The sequence below is a fragment of the Ailuropoda melanoleuca genome, chromosome 2, assembly GCF_002007445.2.
Source record: "Ailuropoda melanoleuca isolate Jingjing chromosome 2, ASM200744v2, whole genome shotgun sequence".
Taxonomy (NCBI): domain Eukaryota; kingdom Metazoa; phylum Chordata; class Mammalia; order Carnivora; family Ursidae; genus Ailuropoda; species Ailuropoda melanoleuca.
Genome location: NC_048219.1, coordinates 89752021 through 89772842, shown reverse-complemented (window position 1 = coordinate 89772842; position 20822 = coordinate 89752021). Strand labels below are relative to the sequence as shown.

At 45.1% G+C, this 20822-nt stretch overlaps 1 protein-coding gene across 1 annotated transcript in view; it reads left to right on the top strand.

Annotated features, from left to right (window-relative positions):
* The first annotated feature begins 1689 nt into the window (after nucleotides 1–1689).
* The window catches only part of LOC109490695 (ADAMTS-like protein 3), a 28229-nt gene continuing 9096 nt past the window's right edge, over nucleotides 1690–20822 (top strand). Inside the window, exons 1-5 of the mRNA XM_034654315.1 lie at nucleotides 1690–1992; nucleotides 4459–4575; nucleotides 10833–11016; nucleotides 13924–14128; nucleotides 18931–19031. Coding sequence (XP_034510206.1) covers nucleotides 1734–1992; nucleotides 4459–4575; nucleotides 10833–11016; nucleotides 13924–14128; nucleotides 18931–19031 — 866 coding nt within the window. The 5' untranslated portion in view covers nucleotides 1690–1733. The remainder of the gene's footprint in view (nucleotides 1993–4458; nucleotides 4576–10832; nucleotides 11017–13923; nucleotides 14129–18930; nucleotides 19032–20822) is intronic.

Here is a 20822-nt window from a genome sequence, read left to right as displayed (position 1 = left end):
AAGTCCCCTGCTATTATTGTATTGCTATCTATTTCTCTTTACAGATCTGTCAATGTTTGCTTTATATATTTAGGTTCTCTAATATTAAGTGCATATGTGTTTATGATTGTTATATCTTCCTGAAGAATTGACTCTGTTATCAATATATATGATCTTTATATCTTATAACAGTTTTTGACTTGAAGTTATTTTGTCTAATGTAAGTACAGATACCCCTTGCTCTCATTTGGTTACCATTTGCATGGAATATCTTTTTCCATCCCTTCACTCTCAGTCTGTGTGTGTCTGTAATTCTAAAGAGAGTCTTTTGTAGGCAGCATATAGTTGGATCTTTTCTTTAAATCAATTCAGCGACCCTGTGCCTTTTAATTGAAGAGCTTCAATTAAAATTCCACATATGGAATTTTGACTGTGCAGGGGAGAGGAGTCGGCATCCCTAGCCCCCACATTGTTCCAGGCTCAGCTGTAATGAAGTTCAATAAGATGGCAACACAAGAGAAATATGCAAGTGTTCATAGCTTTATTGTCAGCAGTAAACAACCATAAAATATATTTTTTAAACGTCTGCTTACTTTGGCAATAAACACTATAAGGTGCCTAGGAATAAGTTTATCAAGAAATATTCCAGACTTACCTACCTTGTGCATAAGAGATCAGTTCTGGAATAAACCATGTAGGTGTGCATCTTGGCTCCAATGTTTACTAGCCTGTGACCTTAGGAAAGTTCGACCCCTCCGTGCGTATGTGTCTGTAGAAGTAACTAGAAAGGCAGATGTACTTGTGATGAGCACTTCTCTGGGTATTTAGGTTCTGGCCTAGTGTTGACTTGGCCAGCTTCCTCAGCTGTAAGCTGGAGCTAACCCAGACCTGCTTCCCAGGGCAGGGACAAACTGGGGGAGTTGGTGTCACAGCCTTCATGGGGCATGCATTTTGCCTACGGTAAGGAGCATTGCAAATGTTGTGACGATAGCAGTGACACCTGGTTTTTGGCAGAAAGTCTCCCCAGGCCTGCACATTGCCTCCAAGCAGAGCACTGAGGAGGAGAGCACATTGCCAAAACCACTTACCTATAGCTGGATCTCAGGATCTTCTGAGGCTGCCCCAGCCCTTCAGAACCAAGAGAGGTTCCTCTGAGCTTTGCATTTCATATCCCAGCAAAACACTAAGACTTCTCAAGATTGGGGAGAAGAAATTCTTTCTATTTCTCATGTTCCTCTGTGTCCAGAGATGTCTCTGCACCTCGCTACATCAACCCAGACTCAAAACTCAACACTTGGTATTCCCTGAAATTATCTTCTTTTACCAAAGTATCAATGAACAGGTTTTTTTTCCCCTAAAGATTTTATATTTTTTCTGAAGGAGGGACATTTTGTTGTCAATGTGCAGCAAGTAGCTTGAAGATTCGCATTAGATATTTTTGCTTTCTGGAGACTTCTTTATGACAACTCAGCACCGGGCATTTCTCTCTGTCTCTGCCTCCAGCTCTACCAGCTCCTGTTTCCAACCACTCTTCTGCTACCCCCACTCAGCTTTGTATTTCTTCCTTTTTTTGATATGGACCCATCCAACCCTCTTTGGCTCCTGTTGACTTACATACATCAGTCAGGTGCATTGTAGACCAAAGCCCTCTGCTTTAATGGAATCCCCTACCTGCCATCGAGGAGCTATAGAAATAGAATCTGTTCTATTATATGCAATTAAGCCCATTTGCTAACTTGTGGTCAAAATGCTAAATGGTATTTGTCATATGGTTCTGTGGCCCTATTCTTAAAGGAATTTGCCTTTGTCATATTTGTTTTTATTCCAAAGGTGTCCCTCAGCCTAATATAACCTGGTTGAAGAGAGGAGGATCTCTGAGTGACAATATTTCCTTGCTTTTCAATGGATCCCTGTTGTTGCAGAATGTTTCCCTTGAAAATGAAGGAACCTATGTCTGCACAGCCACCAATGCTCTTGGAAAGGCAATGGCAACATCTGTACTCCACTTGCTGGGTAAGTGTCCGATTCTTCTGGTTCAAGTGCTTCCTCTGATACGTACAAAGCAGGACCCAGTCTTGTCGATTCTGGAATTGAGGAGTAAACAAGATGGACATTAGATGGTTTTAACCATGGCTTGTCTCTGCCCACTTAACACTAAATCTGACATTTTGTCCTACCAGTTCTTCTCTTAGAAGGCTGTGATTTTCTTGCTAATACTTCTCTGCCCAAGAACCTACACGGGCATATAAACTTTTCTGCCTAGAATCAAGACCCTTCATGTTCTACCTCTGTATTTGCTTATCTGCTGACCCCAACCCTCATTCCAAGCTGCCAAGGAGCTCTGTTCGGGTCAACATGGTTTCCTGCCCTATGATCCAACAGACTCCCCCTCCCACATGCTGTTTCCTCAGAAGTACGACCTCCAGACACTCTGCTCTCCAAAGAAGTGTCCCTCACTGCCTTCCTCTTTGGAGAAATGTAGGGCCAACTTCTGTCCCTTACAGAAGAGTTCCTGCCTCCTGTGGGAATCCTCTGGATTTTGTTTGACCTCTTTTCTCTGGTCTAACCAGTTGGTATCTGATGAAGTCCAAACACACGTTGCTCTCTGATATGTTTCTTCTTTTACTTACGTTTCCTCAGCTAAATTGCAGATTCTTTAATTATAGAGACCATATGTGGTTTTTTTTTTGCATTCCTGAAGATATAGTATAAGGCACATAATAGGTACTCAGTAAACNGACCTCTTTTCTCTGGTCTAACCAGTTGGTATCTGATGAAGTCCAAACACACGTTGCTCTCTGATATGTTTCCTCTTTTACTTACGTTTCCTCAGCTAAATTGCAGATTCTTTAATTATAGAGACCATATGTGGTTTTTTTTTTTTGCATTCCTGAAGATATAGTATAAGGCACATAATAGGTACTCAGTAAACACTAATCAATTGCGTCTTAAGACACCATGCAGTTGGGTCAGTAATGTCATTTGGAGAAGTTCATTACAATGTGCCCCTTGGCCCAGGATGACAAGCTGCTGCTGCTGCTTCTCTATCTGTAGGGATAATTTCTGGAGTTCAACAAATTCTTGTCACCAAAATGGGCTTTAAACTGTTGAGGTTTTAGGACTCAGTAAATAATACTCCTCTTTCCCATCAGGGTTTGGAACCAGTTGAGAGTTGATGACCGAAGTCAATCAGATGGGCATTAGGGATCATTTGTCATTCTTCTCTGTATCCCCGGCACCTAACACAGGTGTAGTGAGTGTTAAATAAGCGTTTCACAAATGAATGAAATTGAGTTGTTGGCAGACCTGGTATGAGATTGTTACAGAATCCACTGCGGAACCAAGAGGATGATGGAAAAGAGCCTTCTCCATTGCTTTACTTGTTGGCAGTTTGAGGCGCCCAGGGATACGCACAGGTGGAGATGCCAGTGTGGGGAGTTAGAACAGTTGTCATGCACAAACCACTTTGGTCTTCATTAACGCCTCTGATAGTTACAAGAGCACAGGGTCGGGGGCAGTCATTTTTAATCCCACTGCATAAATGAGGAGACCCACAACTCACAGAAAGTTTTCTTGGAGCCCAAATATATACCCTTCTCTTTGAGCGTTCTTCCCAAAGAGCCGCTGTGGTCTTCTAGGATCTTGGAATGGAAGATTTTCAGCTGATGGGCTTGGCCAAGCCTGTCTGGTTCTTGAATGCCTTCCCCACGCTCTGAGAAGTGCCAGCCTCATTCCTTGCTTCTGCTCCTCTCCACTCAGGAAGCCACATGGCTGTCTCAGCCCCGCCCCACACACCTCTTCTCTCAAGAGTCCCTCCCACTAAGCAGCTCATGCCTTTGCTTGACTTGACAGAGGAGTCCAGAATGTCTTACACGTCACAGTACATGGCATTCCTCCGCCACCCTGCTCTTAAAGCTTCATGGCCTTCCTGAAAGCCCACACTCCCCACCACGTGAGGTCCCCTATGAAACCTCACTCATTCTCCTGCTGCCCAGGCTCCTCTTGAGGCAGGAGCTCTGCTCTTCTCAGCTGCCTCCTCCAGTCCCTTTTGGAATTTTGGTGAATCCACTCTCTTTCCATCTATATTAGGCTATAAACCCTGAAAACATGCAGCGACACCGCGAGTTAGCAGAGCTGCTCTGACTAAACCCCTGTAGCACCCCCACGCCCAGACCCACACGTGACTCCCAGGTCTGCGTGAGTTGAGTACCCAGGACGGGGCATTGCTTTGGAAGACCCTGACTTCCTAGTAGTTGTCTTCTTTACGGACACTCAAGCCGGGACGAGGATTAGATGTTGTTTAACTGGAAAACAAGGGCTCCTTTTTTCTTTTCTTTTCTTTTTTTTCTTTCTCAGAACGAAGACACTTGGACGGTNTCTTCTTTACGGACACTCAAGCCGGGACGAGGATTAGATGTTGTTTAACTGGAAAACAAGGGCTCCTTTTTTTCTTTTCTTTTCTTTTTTTTTCTTTCTCAGAACGAAGACACTTGGACGGTAAAAGCGTGTTTCCCAAGGACCATAAAAAGCATAAGCTCCCGACATCCAGCGCTGGAACCAACAGCAATGACCCAACAGGAGAACCCCTACCTCCAGGTTAGAGATTGTGACTTTTCAGGGATTTGCCATTTGTGAGGCCTGTGCAAGGAAGAGGAGTTAGCTACAGGGCTCCATGTTTTGCACTTCTCAGTAAGTAAAATTATTCCTAGGCACTTGGCCAGCTTTTCCCTTGCCCTCAGTCTTCTGTGGGTCAGCTTGTTCCTTCCATATTGAAACATTTTTGAAAAAGAAATCGCTCCTGAGGAAGCCCACAGAGCTCATATCCCAAATGTGCATCATTATTTGTGATAAAACAGGGGTTGGCTTTCCAGTTTTAAAACTATTGCCAACTTGGTAAATATTCACAGGGGGAAGATTTGCTAAGAATTCTGGAACCAATTCTTTTATTTTTCTTTTTTCGTGAATTTTTTCCCCTGTACTTACTAACTTTGCTATGCATCGCTGTTTGGTCGGGAGAACCTAATCTAAGTATTTCAAGCTTGCAAAACTCTTTAGGAGGCCAAGGGAGAGGTAGAGTTAAGAACATCAGAAATGCTGGAATCACAGGAAACCAGTACAGATGATCTCAGATTCTTGGAGCTCAGAGCGAGTAAGTCACAGAAGGACACAGAGAAGCTGCCATTAGACTTGCTGCTTTGTTACACCTCCTGTACAGGGACAATCCTGGCTGCAGCATTTTGGCCTTTAAATCTTGAGCAAGTGTCTCTCTTTTGCAGAACACATCCCAAAGAATAGTTCTGCCTGTAGGGATTCTAGAAATGTAGTTCCTAGGCTCCCACCTTCTCGGTTGTAGGGAGAGCATAGAAGAGGAAAATAGTGTCGGGCCACCAATCAAACAATCCAGTCGTGTTATTTATGACATCATTCTCCAGGACTGTTTATATGTTTCTTCTCCTCTTCCAGACATACTACTACCATTATAAAGGCACTGTTATCCATTCATTCAGCATTTGTCTTTGTCTTTTGGGGCCGCTATAACAAAAACCATAGACCGGGTGGCTTATCAGCCACAGATATTTATTGCTCCCAGTTCTAGAGGCTGTGAAGCCCAAGATCAAGCACGAGCAGATGAGGTGTCTGGTGAGGGCCCACTTGCTGTGTCCTCACGTGGCAGAAGGAGTGAAGAGGATCCCTGGGTTCTCTTCTGTAAGGGCACGAATCCCCTTCATGGGGGCTCCACCCTCATGACCTCCTCACCTCCTGAGGGCCCCCCCCCAAAACCATTTCACTGGACGTTAGGATTTGACATCAGAATTTTGGAGAGACACAAACATTCGATCTACAGCAACATCCAAGAGGTGTTTGCCCAGTGCTTACTCTTGCCAGGCCGGGGGTACAGAGGTGACCTAGCCCTTGGGAAGCTCATAGTCTATACAGGCAGGCAATCACGTAAACAGGTATTTTGAAGCAGGGTGACAAGTGCTGGCAGCACTAAGGAAGGGGCCCGAACTCTCCCTGGAGAGGACAACCACGTTTTCATGTAGGCCATGGTGTTCGATCTGGGAAGAGGAAGAACAACATTCCAGGCAGAGAAACAGGTGTGCAAAGGCAGATAGGAATTCCATGTGGAAGGGAACATGAAATCAAGGAACTCCCTCAAATCAACTAATTTTAAAATTGGATATTCATGAGGCTGAAACTGCTGGGAAAGTTGGAAGCCTTTGGAATATTTAAACATTTGGTTTATCAGCACTGCCTTCCTTGTTTGATGACCTCCTACATGCACACACACGCACACAGGCACACGCGCACACAGGCACACGCATGCACACGCGCACGCACACGCACATGCACACGTGCACACACGCGCACCTGCACACACAAGCACGTGCATGTGTACACATTCTATTTTTTTTTTAAAGATTTTATTTATTAATGTGACAGAGACAGCCAGCGAGAGAGGGAACACAAGCAGGGGGAGTGGGAGAGGAAGAAGCAGGCTCATAACGGNCAGCCTTTGGAATATTTAAACATTTGGTTTATCAGCACTGCCTTCCTTATTTGATGACCTCCTACACGCACACGCACGCACATGAGCACACACACACACACATGCACACGCACACATGCACACACGCACACGTGCACACACACACGCACATGCGCGCACACACACGCACCTGCACACACAAGCACGTGCATGTGTACACATTCTATTTTTTTTTAAAGATTTTATTTATTAATGTGACAGAGACAGCCAGCGAGAGAGGGAACATAAGCAGGGGGAGTGGGAGAGGAAGAAGCAGGCTCCTAGTGGAGGAGCCTGATGTGGGGCTCGATCCCAGAACGCCGGGATCACGCCCTGAGCCGAAGGCAGACGCTTAACGACTGCGCCACCCAGGCGCCCCATGTGTACACATTCTAGAATATGCCAGCCCTTCAGTGGATCATTACCTTAGCATTTCAAGGAGACTCATTTATTAATTGAACAACTACTGCTTGAGTACTAATATATAACATGCCCTGTCCCGGCAGTGGGCAGGACAGAAGAGCTCCCCCACTCAAGGACTTGGCATTCCAGCAGGAGAGATGGACAATAAACAAGGAAATAAACATATATTTCCCTGTGGTAAGTGCCTTGAAGGAAGCAAAATAGGATGATAGCCCAGCGATTGCATGCAGCCACTTTGGAGAGGAAAGTCAGGACCAGCCTTCTAAGGAGGTGAGAGTTGAGCCCAGACCTAAACAGTGAGATAGAACCATCCATGCACAAAGATGAGGAAGGAGCCTTTCTGGCAGAGGAAATAGTGAGTGCCAGGACCATAAAGTGGGAACAAGCTTAATGTGGTCAAGAAACACAAAGAAAATTCATGTGATGGGGGCACAGAAGGGGAAGGAGAGGGGATATGAAATGAAGTTGGAAGGTGGTTGAGGACCAAATCATTCAGGGCTTTGAAGGTCACTGTAAAGACTAGAGTTTATTCCTATTTCCCCAGCACCATTGGTTGAAGAGACTGTCTTTTCCCCATTGTATATTCTGGCCTCCTTTGTCGTAGGATAATTGACCATATAAGCATGGGTTTATTTCCAGGCTTTCTATTCTGTTCTATTGATCCATCTATCTGTTTTTGTGCCAGGATCATACAATACAAAGAATGAAACTGGTCCACGTTCTTACACTATACACTATAAAATAAACTCAAAATGTATCAGAGACCTAATTATGAAACCTAAAACCATAAAAGTCCTAGAAGAGAGCACAGGTGGTCATCTCTCTGACATTGTCTGTAGAAACATTTTTCTAAATATGTATCCTTGGGCAAGGGAAACAAAAGCAAAAATAAACTATTGGGACTAGATCAAAATAAAAAGCTTTTGCGCAGGGAAGGAAACAATCAACAAAACAAAAATAACAACCTACTGAATGGGAGAATATATTTGCAAATGACCTAGCTGATAAGGAGTTACTATGCAAAATATGTAAAGAATTTACACAGCTCAACCCCAAAATAACAAATAACCTGATTAAAAATGGGCAGAGGACCAACAGACACATGAAAAGATGCTCAACATCACTGATCATCAGGGAAACGCAAATCAAACCACAATGAGGTATCACGGCACACCTGTCAGAATGGCTAGAATCAAAAAGCCAAGAAATGGTAAGTATTGGCAAGAACGTGGAGAAAATGGAACTTTTATTTACTATTGGTGGGAATACTGGTAAACTGGTGCAGCCATTATGAAAAACCCTATGGAGGTTCCTCAAAAACTTAAAAATAGAACTATCATATGGTCCCGTAATTCCACTATTGGGTATTTATTTTTTAAAAAATGAAAATACTAATTTGAAAAGGTACATGCACCTCTATCTTTATAGCAGCATTATTTACAACAGCCAGGATATGGAAGCAGCCCAGGTGTCCATCAACAGATGAATGGATAAAGACAATGTGGTATACATACACAATGGAATATTACTCAGCCATAAAAAATAATGAAACCTTGCCATTTGCAACAACGTGGATGGACCTAGAGGGTATAATGCTAAGTGAAATAAGTCAGGCAGAAAAAGAGAAATATCATATGATCTCACTCACATATGGAATTTAAGAAACAAATGAACAAAGAGAGAAAGATGAAAAAAAAAAACCCACTCTCAAATACAGAGAGCAAATGGATGGTTACCCATAGCCTGGGAAAAAGATTGTCCAAACATATGTCTGTTGAGGAACTTATATCTAGACTATATAAAGAACTCCTACAAGTTAACAGTGAACTCTGCCCCCCCCACCAAAAAAAAACAATGGGCAAAACACTTGCACATACAGCTCGCAAAAGAAGATATACAGATGGCATCAGGGAAACGGCAGTTAAACCCACAAAGAGTGACCCTTCCACACTTACTAGAATGGTGAAAACATAAAGACTGACAACGCCAGATTTGAGTAAGGATGTGAAGCTCCTGAAACTCGTACAGGTTGGTGGTTAAGTGTGTAATCGGGTATAATCACTCTGGAAAACTGTGTGGTAGTTTCTAAGAAAGCTAAGCATACACCTACCTTTGACCCAGCAATTCCACTCACAGATATTTGCCCAAGAAAAGTGAAAATATGTTCACACAAAAATTTGTACAAGAATGTTCATAGCAGCCTTCACTTCCTAATGGACACCTAAAGAAGGCTAGATAAAGTATGGTATATTCTATGGTGGAATATTATTCAGCTAGAAAAGAGAATGGGCTATGCACAGCAATACAGGTGAATTTCAAAAATCTTATGTGAAGTGAAGAAGCCAAGTGCAAAGGACTACAGGAGTGAAATCCAGGAGCAGGTGACACTAACAATGGATACTGATGGAAATGAACAAGTAATGGCCTGGGTGGGGGAGGGGAAATGATTGAAATAAATCAGATTAAGAGAATTGATTAAAATAACTAAATTAAAGATTAAAGTTGATCAAATTAGGAGGAAACTTTGGATGATGAATGTTTTATATCTTGCTTTGGATCCTGGTTACAAAAGTACATACAAGTGTGAAAACTCATAAAACTGCACACCATATTTCTGAGCATTTTATTGTATGTGAATGACACCTCAATTAAAAAAAAAACACATATGTTTTTAAAGAAGTGTATGTGTTTCCTGCCTTGAAGTGTCAAGGTGTCTTTGTGAAGTATGGTGTAGTACAAAGAGTTAGATCTGCAGACAGACAGACGTGGTTTCTAGATGAAGGACCTTGAGCAAGTCACTTAGCTTTTCCCTACTTCAGCAAATAAAACTGATCCAATTCACAAGATGGCCGTAAAGACTAAGTGAAAAACTGATGGCCAAGTGTCTAATTCGGTACCCCTCACCTGGGAGGGTCTCCATAAACCCAGCTATTTTAAAAAATTGTTTCAAATAAACTATAATCCTGGGGGCCCAATGAAAAATATGTACAGTTCTGCTTTGCAGATGACACCATACGCAACTTAAGACAAAAATTCAAAAATCAGAAGGAAAATCTGGAAAACAATAAGTTAAAGAAATCTCTCTGCTCTGTGAGGGAGGCTGTGGACACAGCTGGGAGCGATCAAGTACTCATGACTGTGACAGGAAAATCTGGGACCTTCTGTGGTGACACACAAATCTGCCATCATCCTGTTGTACCTCATCTTTTTACCAAGTGTCAGAAAGGAAGGGAAAGGCTGTTCGGAATGAGGACTAAAATTAAAAACCATCATTACTGGAGGTGGTCAGCTTCAGCTTTGCTGAAGGAAACTCCCATTTTTACCTTTCCAAATGTCTCCATGACAAATTATTCATGCAGTTCCAGGAGTAAGCTGAAGTTTAGATAAGAATTCACAGAAAAGTAAGAATGGAATGAAATGCATTTTTAACCTTACTGCTTAATCCCTGGCCTCTGCTAAACAGTCTTTCATTTCTCCACCTGGCCCACATTTGAGAAATAGAACCACTGAGAGCATCCCCCGGAGACGCCCTCCTTTCTCGTCCTCTTGGCTCTGCTCGGAGAATGCCGAGGAGCCAGCCCACAGCACGGAGCATCTCCTCCCTCTTTCTGGGATTTTTCTGGCAGATCTAGCTGGCCTCCAATAGCGCCTCTCCCAGGCTGTGTTCCAAGGGCCCCATGCTGTCCGCCATTCCCACCAGTAAGTACAATAAGTCAGTGGAGGAAATGAGTTGTAAAGGAGGCCTTCCACTAGGTGACGGCATACTCTCCAAGTGCTTCTCGAAGAAGCAGATGGGCAGCCAACCAGAAAACAGCTCCTAGTGGTCTGCGGCCGTGTCCCCTCCAGCTCCATCATCATCTCTCATTCAGGGCTGTCATGACATTTCATTTCCTTTCTGCAGAGCCTTTTTGGGAGCTTGGTAACTGGACGCATTGTTCTGCCACCTGTGGCCACTTGGGAGCCCGAGTCCAGAGACCCCGGTGTGTGCTGGCCAATGGGCAGGAAGTGAGTGAGGCCCTTTGCCAACACCTCCCGAAGCCGCTGGCTGGGTTTCAGCCCTGTAACATCCGGGACTGCCCCTCAAGGTACGTGTAGTCACTCTGCGTATCAGTAGCAGGTTTTTGCTTGGGCTAGAAGGCATGGTGATTTGGATTTCCTGACGCATCACGGAGGTGTGTTTAGCAAGCACCGTGCCCTGGGCATGCTGCTAAGTGCTGACGTGGACCACTTCACCATGACCTTGGAGGTAGATGTTACTTTCCTATTTCAAGGCGGGAGAGCACCCCAGGCCACCCAGTTACCAGGGCCAGAATTCAAATCCAGATGATCTGTGTTCAGAGCCTCTACTCTTGACCACTACCCACATCTCTCCCTGCACTCACAGTGCTATCTGGTCCTTAGTAGAGCTGGTCCCATGGTTTGTCTCAGAGATAGCTCAGTGGGCCGGCATCACTGGAGATCCTGTTCAAAGTGCCATTCCCCAGATTCCACACCGAAGGTCAAAACTACACATAACCTTTCTAGGTAATAGATGATAGAAATCAATAATTTTAACATGTCCAAAATCAAACCCAAAGCTGGTCCGCCCCCAGGCTTCCTGACCCAGTGACTGCGTCTCATACTCTCCTGTTTCTCTCACTTCCATCCGTTCTTGTCCAGTTCCACCGTTCCCCCGGGAGCTCACGCCATCAACTCCCCTCACGTGGAGGGCTCCAGGATCCTCCTGACTTTTGTCTCCCTCTCTAGAGTACTCTTCCCATGTGTAAGCAGAATGGTCTTTAAAACACAAATTCGCCATGATGCCTCTTTGTTTAAAACCCTTCAGAAACTTCTCTTGGTTCTTAGGACAAAGGCCAAAATCCCTAGCACTGGGAGCATGTCTGTCTTGCTCATTTTGTTCATCCTAGTGTCTAAACCAGTGCCTGATCCATGCTAGTGCTCCGTGAGTATTTGCTGCCTGAATGAATACAGGAGCGAGAGAACAGAAGTCCCTCCATGCTTGCGCCTCGGGCTGCCATCCTCTGTCTGTCCCAGCCTGGCTATCTGATCTCCACTCCACACAGTCTTTTTGTCTCTAAAATGTGCCTTTCTCTTGACTCAGAGCCTTTGCACATGCTGCTCCCTCTGCCTAGAACACTGTTCCTTCTCTTTCCACTTAGTTATTTCTGTTCATTTCTTTTCAAGGAAACCGTCCCTAACCTTCCCCTCCGAGCTCAGCCAGGCCCCTGTGCTGGATGTGTTTTGTATTTTATCATTCATGTTCGTAGCTCTTACCACGATCTGTCTCCCACAAGACTGTCCAGCCCAGGAGGGTGAAGCCACAGCTGCTTGCAGAACACTTTATTCCCAGCACTTAGCATAATGTCTGCCCCATTATGCACCCTCCACGGAGATGTGTGGAGTGAATGAATGAATGATCAAATCACAGAGTCCCCTAGCAGGTAACTAACTGATCAACACCAGAATCCCCAGTGAGATAAAAGACAAGACAAGATCAGTAGCATTTATGGACCACAACTGCGAGACGGATACTTTGTTAGAGAGTGTGCCGTCCTCGCACAAATGCCCACGCTAATCCACTGACCTGGGCCTTGGAGGGGAGTGGGAGGCAGGGTCACGCTGGCAAACAGAACAGATACCTGGGAGCATGTTCTAGCGCGGCTGTGGCCGTCGGAGGCTGACGTGTCTGTCGGTACCTGTCCGGTGCTTCAGAGGAAGGTCTCGCACTGAGTCATCGGTCCCTCGGGAAGCAGCGAACGATGCTGCAGTCACTCAGGGCAGCTGCTTCTGCCAATTCTTGATTCTTACAAAGTGGAGCGAATTGTATCAGGGGCCGTGTCTATTATGTATTCTCCAGTCTGTGAACGTTTCTAGGACCTACGAGAGACACCCCGAGGTCTTGTAACTCTAGGGCTCTCCACACTGGAGGTCCTTCGTTCTCTGTGCCGTGGACGCCTCTGGTCATCTGGAGAAGCCTGGGGATCCCTTCTCAGGACGAGGGTTTTAAATCTGTAAAATAGAATATACTCGATCACAAAGGAAACCAGTAACATTGAAATACAGTATTAACATGTTAAAAAATGATGATACGGTAATAGATATCCTTCTCTGTTAATACATTAAATAATACCGAGCAGTACATTTTGAAGTGGTGATGAATGTAAATGACAGTCTGAGATGCCTGCCACAACTGTAATGTCATGTAAAAATACCTATGGTTTCCATTGGTAACAAAATCCCAGACAGTGCTAATACTACTGTGTTTTGTGGCTGACATTTTTATAACTAAAGGAACACTACATTTCAGTTGTAGCTCAGTGACGACGAAAAGGGAATGCTTTGCCCGTCCGGGTCCGCAGTCCCTCGGAGTGCCCTACGGCTCAGGTTAGGAGCCCCTGTGCGGCAGGATCCCCTCAATGATAGAGCACCCAGTATCCCAAAGGTGTCCGCTCCGAGTGCTCTGTCATGGAAGTGTGAGCTTAGGGTCAGATAAACCTAGAATCCAACCCCAACTCTGTTGGCATGCGGGCGGTTATGTGACCATAACCGAGTTATTTACCACTTTGAACATTGGTTTCTTCCCTACAAAGAATGGGAACAACATGTTAATGTCTCCCAGAGCAAATAGCACACAGGTGCTTTAAAAATATTTTCTTCCCTTTGGTTTCAGTGGTTGAAATCCACCTTTTTGAAATTTCCACCTAATTTTTCCCTAGCTGTGCTCTCTGGGGCCACGCAAGTGCCAGCTCTCTTATCCTTGCTCACGGCCTGACCCCACTCTGTGTTCCTTGTCTCTCCCTGGAAATTCTGTCGCTGTCCTGAACAAAAGAGAAATCTGAGAGGAGAGCCAGGGGTTACCTGCGCTGCGGTTCAGTCCCCGAGAGGCAAGTGGTGGCCCCCAGCCGGTCGCAGTGTTAGGATCGATGTTGAGGACACTGCCTGTAGGGCTGACCCGCCGGACCTCACTAAGCTGCTTTAGTTTTTATTCCCAGGTGGTTCACAAGCGCGTGGTCAGAGTGCTCCGTGTCTTGCGGCGAAGGCTTCCACAGTCGGCAGGTGACCTGCAAACGCACCAAAGCCAACGGCACCGTGCAGGTGCTATCTCCAAGAGCGTGTGCTCCTCAAGAGAGGCCTCTGGGAAGAAGGCCGTGTTCCAGTCATCCTTGTGGCCAGTGGGTCGTTGAACCGGGGGGCCAGGTACAGCAGATGGATCTAGTACTCTGACAGTGCTGTACTCATCCCTTTGCCTCTCATACACTTTTTTTTTAATTTTGGGGGAAACATCTGATTGATCTCTAAAGTGAATGTATGTGTCTGCCCTCAAGGATTAGGTTTGGAAATCATAGTGTTTCTGTCTTCCAATATACAGGTGAACCAAATTTGGGTTCTTTGAATACAGGAGCTCAGTGACAGAAGTTCCAAGATTGACTGGTCTGGGGCAGTAGGAGTAAGAGCAGACTTTGAGAAAAGGAGCAGGGGAGCAAAAGTCTCCTAACCTGTATCCCAAATACCACCTTGAACAGCATTATAAATAAAAAAAATTTGGGGAGGGGCACCTGGGTGGCTCAGTTGTTAAGCATCTGCCTTCGGCTCAGGTCATGATCTCAGGGTTGTGGGATCAAGCCCCGCATCGGGCTACCTGCTCAGCAGGAAGCCTGCTTCTCCCTCTCCCCTCCCCTTGCTTGTGTTCCCTGTCTCGCTGCCTCTCTGTATGTCAAATAAATAAATAAAATCTTAAAAATAATTATTTGGGGAAAAATATTGAAGAAATGTCTAGGAACCTAATTAGTCAGCTAGGGCTGTCGTAACAAAATACCACAGACTGAGTGCTGTGGAGAGCAGAAGTTTATTTTCTCACAATTTTGGAGGCTGGAAGGCCAAGGTCAAAGTTCTGTCAGGGTTGGTTTTGTGAGACCTCACTTTGCCACTTAAAGACAGCTGCCTTCTCCCCGTGTCCTCACGTGGCCCCTTCTCTGTGCAGAAAAAGAGAAAGAGAGAGATTTCAGGTGTCTCTTCCTCTTCTTATAAGGACACTATTCCTAGCAGCTTAAGGCCCCACCCTTATGACTTCATTTCACCTTTAATTTCTCCTTATAGAACCTGTCTCCAAATACAGTCATATTGGGGGTTAGGGCTTCCACGTACAAATTTTGAGGGGACACAATTTGGTCCATAATATCCCGTCCCCTCCGCCAATTCATGTCCTTCATGTGTGCCAAGCACATTTATCCCATCCCAATATCCTTAGAAGTCTTGGTCCATTCTGTCCTCAATTCAAATCCAAAGTCTCACAAATGTCACATAAATTAGGAATGGGTAAGAAGTGAGCCGTCCTGACACAGAATTCCTCTCCCCCTGTGAACCTGTGAAGGCAGACTGGTTACGTACTTCCAAAATACAGTGATGCGACAAGCAGAGGACAGACGTTCCCTTTCCAAATGAGAGAAATCAGAACAGGAAAGGGGTGGTGGGTCCCAGTCAAGTCCAAAATCTAGCACGGCTAATTCCATTAGATCCTAACACTTGAGAATAATCCTCTTGGACTTGATGCTCTGCCCTCCAGACCCACCAGGGCAGTGGCACGGCCCCCAGGGCCCCAGACAGCAGCCTCTCCCACATGGCTCTTTGGAGTGTCCTATCCCTGAAGCACTAGGCAGGGGCGGCAGGGCCCCCGGAAACTGGAAATCGAGGAAACAGCCTCCCCCTACCCGGCCCCCGGGCCTGTCGTGAGAGCGGCAGCCCTGGTGAGCTCTGGATCTGGGGTCATTCTTCCCTCTCCCTGAAGGATAAAGCATGTTTGCAGCTGAATGGCTTTATGCCCCCTATATAGCATCCGCAGTTTCTAAAGCCTTCCTTACCTGGGTCCCATCAGGTCTGTCCTGGCACAATCCTATCTCTATTCCTGGCTTCCACTGGGATGACTGATTAACTCCACGGGGAATCTCCTTACACAGTGATTGTCCAGCCACATCCTTAGTGTTCCTTCCAGAACATACTTTCTCATTCTTTGAAATATGGATGGACTGAGAATTTTCCGAATCCTCCAGTTATGATTCCTTTTTGTTTAATGATTTCTTCAGTTTATCTTCCACTCCATTCTGCTGTAAGCACTAAGGGGAAGCCAGATGGCACCCTGAACACTTTGCTTAGAAATCCCCCCAGCTGAATATCCAATTTCATCATTTGCAAGTTCTATCATCCACAAAACACTAGAACACAATTTGGCCAAGTTTTTGCCATTTAATTTTTTTAAAGATTTATTTTTTTTATTAGAGAGAGAGAGAGCGAGCATGTGCACATGAGTGGGGAGAGGGGAAGGGGCAGAGGGAAAGAATCTCAGGCAAACTCCCTGACGAGTGCAGAGCACAACGCGGGGCTCACTCTCAAGACCCTGAGATCATGACCTGAGCCGAAACCAAGAGTGGGCTGTTCAGCCGACTGAGCCACCCAGGCGCCCCAAGTTTGCCATTTGAGAATGACGATTGCCTTTCCTCCAGCTCCCAGAAGCATGTTCCTTACTTCCACGTGAAACTTCATCAGAGTCCTCTTAAATGTTCATGTTTCTAACAATGTGCCCTTCAAGGCAGTCTAGCTCTTTCTAGCATGTACCTCAAAACTCTTCCAGCCTCTACCCATCACCCGGTTCCAGAGCCACTTCCACAGCTTTAGATATTTGCTACAGCAGCACCCCACTTCTCAGGACCAAAGTCTATATAACTGCATTAGCCAGGGCCCTCCAGGGAAGCAGAACCAATAGGGTGTGTGTGTGTGTGTGTGTGTGTGTGTGTGTGTGTGTGTGTGTGAATTAACGAGTTAATGCGATTATGGAGGTTGACAAGTCCCAAGAGCTGCAGGGTGAGTCAGGAAGCTGGAGATCCAGGACAACCGATCATGTCTTTCCAGCCCAGAAGCCAGCAGGCTACAGACCCAGGAAGAACCAGTATTTCAGCTCAAGTCCAAAAACAGGAAAAAGCCAATATCCCAGTTCAAAGACAGTCAGTCGGGAGGAGTTCCCTCTTACTTGGGGAGGAATTCCCTCTTACTTACTTTTTTTTTGTCCTAGTCAGCCCATCAACTGATTGAGTGAGGCCCACCCACATTTGTGAGCACAACCTGCTTTCCCTTGAGTGCTGACTTAAATGTTAATCTCCTCTAGAAACATCCACCCAGAAGCACTTGGAATAATGCTTGGCCAAATATCTGGGCACACCATGGCCCAGCCAAGTTGACACATAAAATTAACCAAAACAGAACCCGTAAAGAAAAGTGGAGCCCAATGTTGAGACACCCAAAGGAAAAGTAGGATAAATAAAGGTACTGTCTGTACTGTAAAGATGTCCGCTCCCTTAAATGAACTGAAACACGTAATAGAATTCCAACAAAGACTACAGTATTTGTTTTGGGAACTTAAGGTAATTCTGACATTGATATGGGAGAACAAATGAGCACAGGAAATTTTTAGGAAAAACAGCTTAGTAGAGTGGTGGACAGACCTTCTTTAGCTGGTCTTATCTGATTCAGTGTGGGAGTAGCCCTGAGTCATGCAGTGAAATGAGAGGACAGATCGTGTTGACTGGGTTTGAAGTTCAATGGTAATTAACCACAGCGGAAGAATGGTTTTTAAAAAGTGTTAAGCTACAAGAGGTTTTTTAAGGAAATTAGAGAAGATCTAAATGAATAGAAAGACATCCCATATTTACGGATCAGAGCACTTATTGTTAAGCTGACCATGCTTTCCAAACCGACCTATAGATTCAGGACAATCCCCGTAAAACTCCCAGCCGGCTTCTCTGCAGAAATTGACAAGCTGATCGTAAAATTCATAAGAAAATATAAAGGACCCAGAATAGCCAAAACAATCTTGAAAAAAGAACAAGGTTGGAGGGCTCCAACTTGTGGGTTTCAAAACTTACTACAGAGCTATAGTAATCAAGATAGCATAGTGCTGACAAGGGATAGACATACTGATGGCTGGAATAGAATTTAAGGTCCAGGGAGGAATTTTCTAGATCTGTGTCAGTTGGTGTCCTACAGGTGTGACAAGACCATTCAACGGAGAAAGAATAATCTCTTTGACAAATGGTACCGGACGACTGGGTATCCACACACACACACAAATGAAGTTGGACCCTAGCTTATGCAGTATGCAAGAAAACTAACTCAAAGTGGATCAAAGACCTACATTTAAGAGCTAAAACTATAAAGCTCTTGGAAGAAATGTAGAACTAAATCATCATGCCTTGTGTTAGGAAATGGTTTTTTAGAAAGGACACCAAAAACACAAGCTACAATAACAAAAACAGATACATTAGGCGACGTGAAAATTAAAAACCTTTGTGCTACAAAGGACATGACCAGGAAGGTGAATGGAAATAGAACCAGCATGATGCGAAGGGCCTTTTCAGCATAAAACAGAGCATGAGGAAAAATTAATATGTATTATGACTACATGAAAATTTAAGAACCCCACATCAGAAAAAAAAATTTTCTATAATTGAGCTCACCTTAACCCACAAGCCTCCTCTTTTGCTCAGAGCAGGCGAACCCAAACTTGACAGTTGCTTATGGTTTTAATCCATGTCGTCTCTGGGCCCAAGCCCTGTCAGTTACAGANCTCAGAAAAAAAAAATTTTCTATAATTGAGCTCACCTTAACCCACAAGCCTCCTCTTTTGCTCAGAGCAGGAGAACCCAAACTTGACAGTTGCTTATGGTTTTAATCCATGTCGTCTCTGGGCCCAAGCCCTGTCAGTTACAGACTGGCCCTGTCCTTTTCCCTTCTCCCCAGAGATGGTCGAAGTTTCTGGGGGGAGAGAGGAGGAGGAAGATGTTCAGGTATCTTTCTGGCTCTGGGGGAAGGCTTTCTTGTCCCCGGAGTGGCACTCCCATCCTCCCTGACTTACCCGGGTGACCACCGGGCCCCCCTCAGTGCATGACCTTGGCGCCACAGCACGCATGAGCTCACAGGGCTGTTTCCGCTGCTTTGTGCTTCTGTTCCAGTGTCCTGCACGGTGCCTGGGTCACGCTGGGAGGATGCAGCAGCAGCATGCCCCGTGTCAACACCACAACAGCTCCGACCCCCGCTGTGACGACAGAAGGAGGTACTGGCCCGCCCCGGGGTGACACGAAACTCTCCTCCCTCAGCCAGTGGCTGTGACTGCCTGAAAATGGCATGACTTCTCCTGTCCACTGCCTCTCACAACGGACAGTTCCCATCCAAAGATGATTTCTTACCGTGCCATCCTCGATAGCATACAGGATGCGGAAAGATTCATTAATAGGCACTATTATAATTACAGATTATTTGGACATGGAATATATTTAGAGAGGGATGCCCCAAAGAGAAATAAAACAGAAGAGTAGCGTGGAGGACAGATATTTTCCCCTCTATCTACAAAGCTGGTCAAGCCTAACGATATTTCATTTAAGTTTACAGATTAAATCTTCCTAATGTTTTCAGTGGACCACTGTATTCCTCTGTCTAGAAACTGTGTTTTTTTTATTTTAAGATTTTATTTATTTACTTGAGAGAGAGTGTAAGAGAGAGAGCGTGCAGAGGCAGAGGGAGAAGCAGACTCCCTGCTGAGCAGGGAGCCAGAAACGGGACTTGATCCCAGGACCCTGGGATCATGACCGGAGCTGAAGGCAGATGCTTAACCGACTGAGCCACCCAGGCCCCGCTAGAAACTGTTTTGATGAGGATGTTGGCACAGTGGTTTAGCAGAGAATGAAACAAGCTTTTACCTTGCGAAGGGGCTTAAACACGAAAAGAGTTTGCTTCTCTCTTGTGCAGTAGTCAAAGCTGGTGCTCAGTTTGGGGTAGAGGGGCGTTGTTCCATGAGGTCACCCCGAGACCCAGGCTCCTTCTGCCTGGCGACTCCACTGTTCCAGAGAAGCATGCCCCAGCCAGCGTGGAGTAGGGAGAGAGCCAGAAAGCACACGAACGAGGGAATGCGGAATTCTCCCACTCTCTTACTGTGTGACCCGGGCTCCCCAGCTTCCCAGTCTGCAATATGGGGTATTACCGTCCATGTAAAATTATGGTTGAAAGGTTTCGAGTAGTTGGCTTAGTGTGAAAGCATGTAAGCAGCCTGGGTCATTGAAGATGCTCTAAATATGTCTCCCTTTCCCTCCTCCCTACCCTGAGTGTTGCCAGAGAAAATGAGATGACCTTGACAGTTGGCTCAGTTTCCATTCTGAGCCTTCAATAAGGTTTGGCAATGTGGAGTCCGCTGTGTTTCCTATTCCCCACAATACAATTGAAGCCAGAACTATTTTCCTCAAGTGGAAAATGTTTGGAACAGCTGCCCTCCTTCTCAACAGGCAACCTAGTTTTGTCTTTTGCTGAGGAGATAGAGACCACACACAGACTGATATGGATTACCCCAGATGTTTCCCTTTGCATTCTCGAAGATAGACTTAGGACGCAAACACGGGTGTGGATTGAGCTTTCTTTTTTAAAATACCTGACGTACTTTTCCGAAACTTGCTTTTTCTACTTATCAACAGACTTTTCCCCCATCTTAGTACATAAGATTCTTTTCCATTGTTGTATTTAACATTATTAGCTCATTCCATTGCTGATGGACATTTGATTGTTTCAGTTTTTTTTTTTTTTGCTGTTACAAACAAAGGCTGCAGTAAACATCCTAGAACATATCTTTATGCTCTAAAAGATATATTTTTGGCATGGCATGGGATTGAATTGACAGGCATGTTCATTCTGATACTACTAAGTTACCATCAAAATGTCTATACCAAGAGTGTATGAGGGTTCCCCCTTTTTATGAACATTATATGGGTTTTCAGTGTTTTTAAAAATTGTTGCCAGTCTGATGGGTGAAAAATCACATCCTGTTTTGATTTGTACTTTTCTGATTATTTTTTTTTTT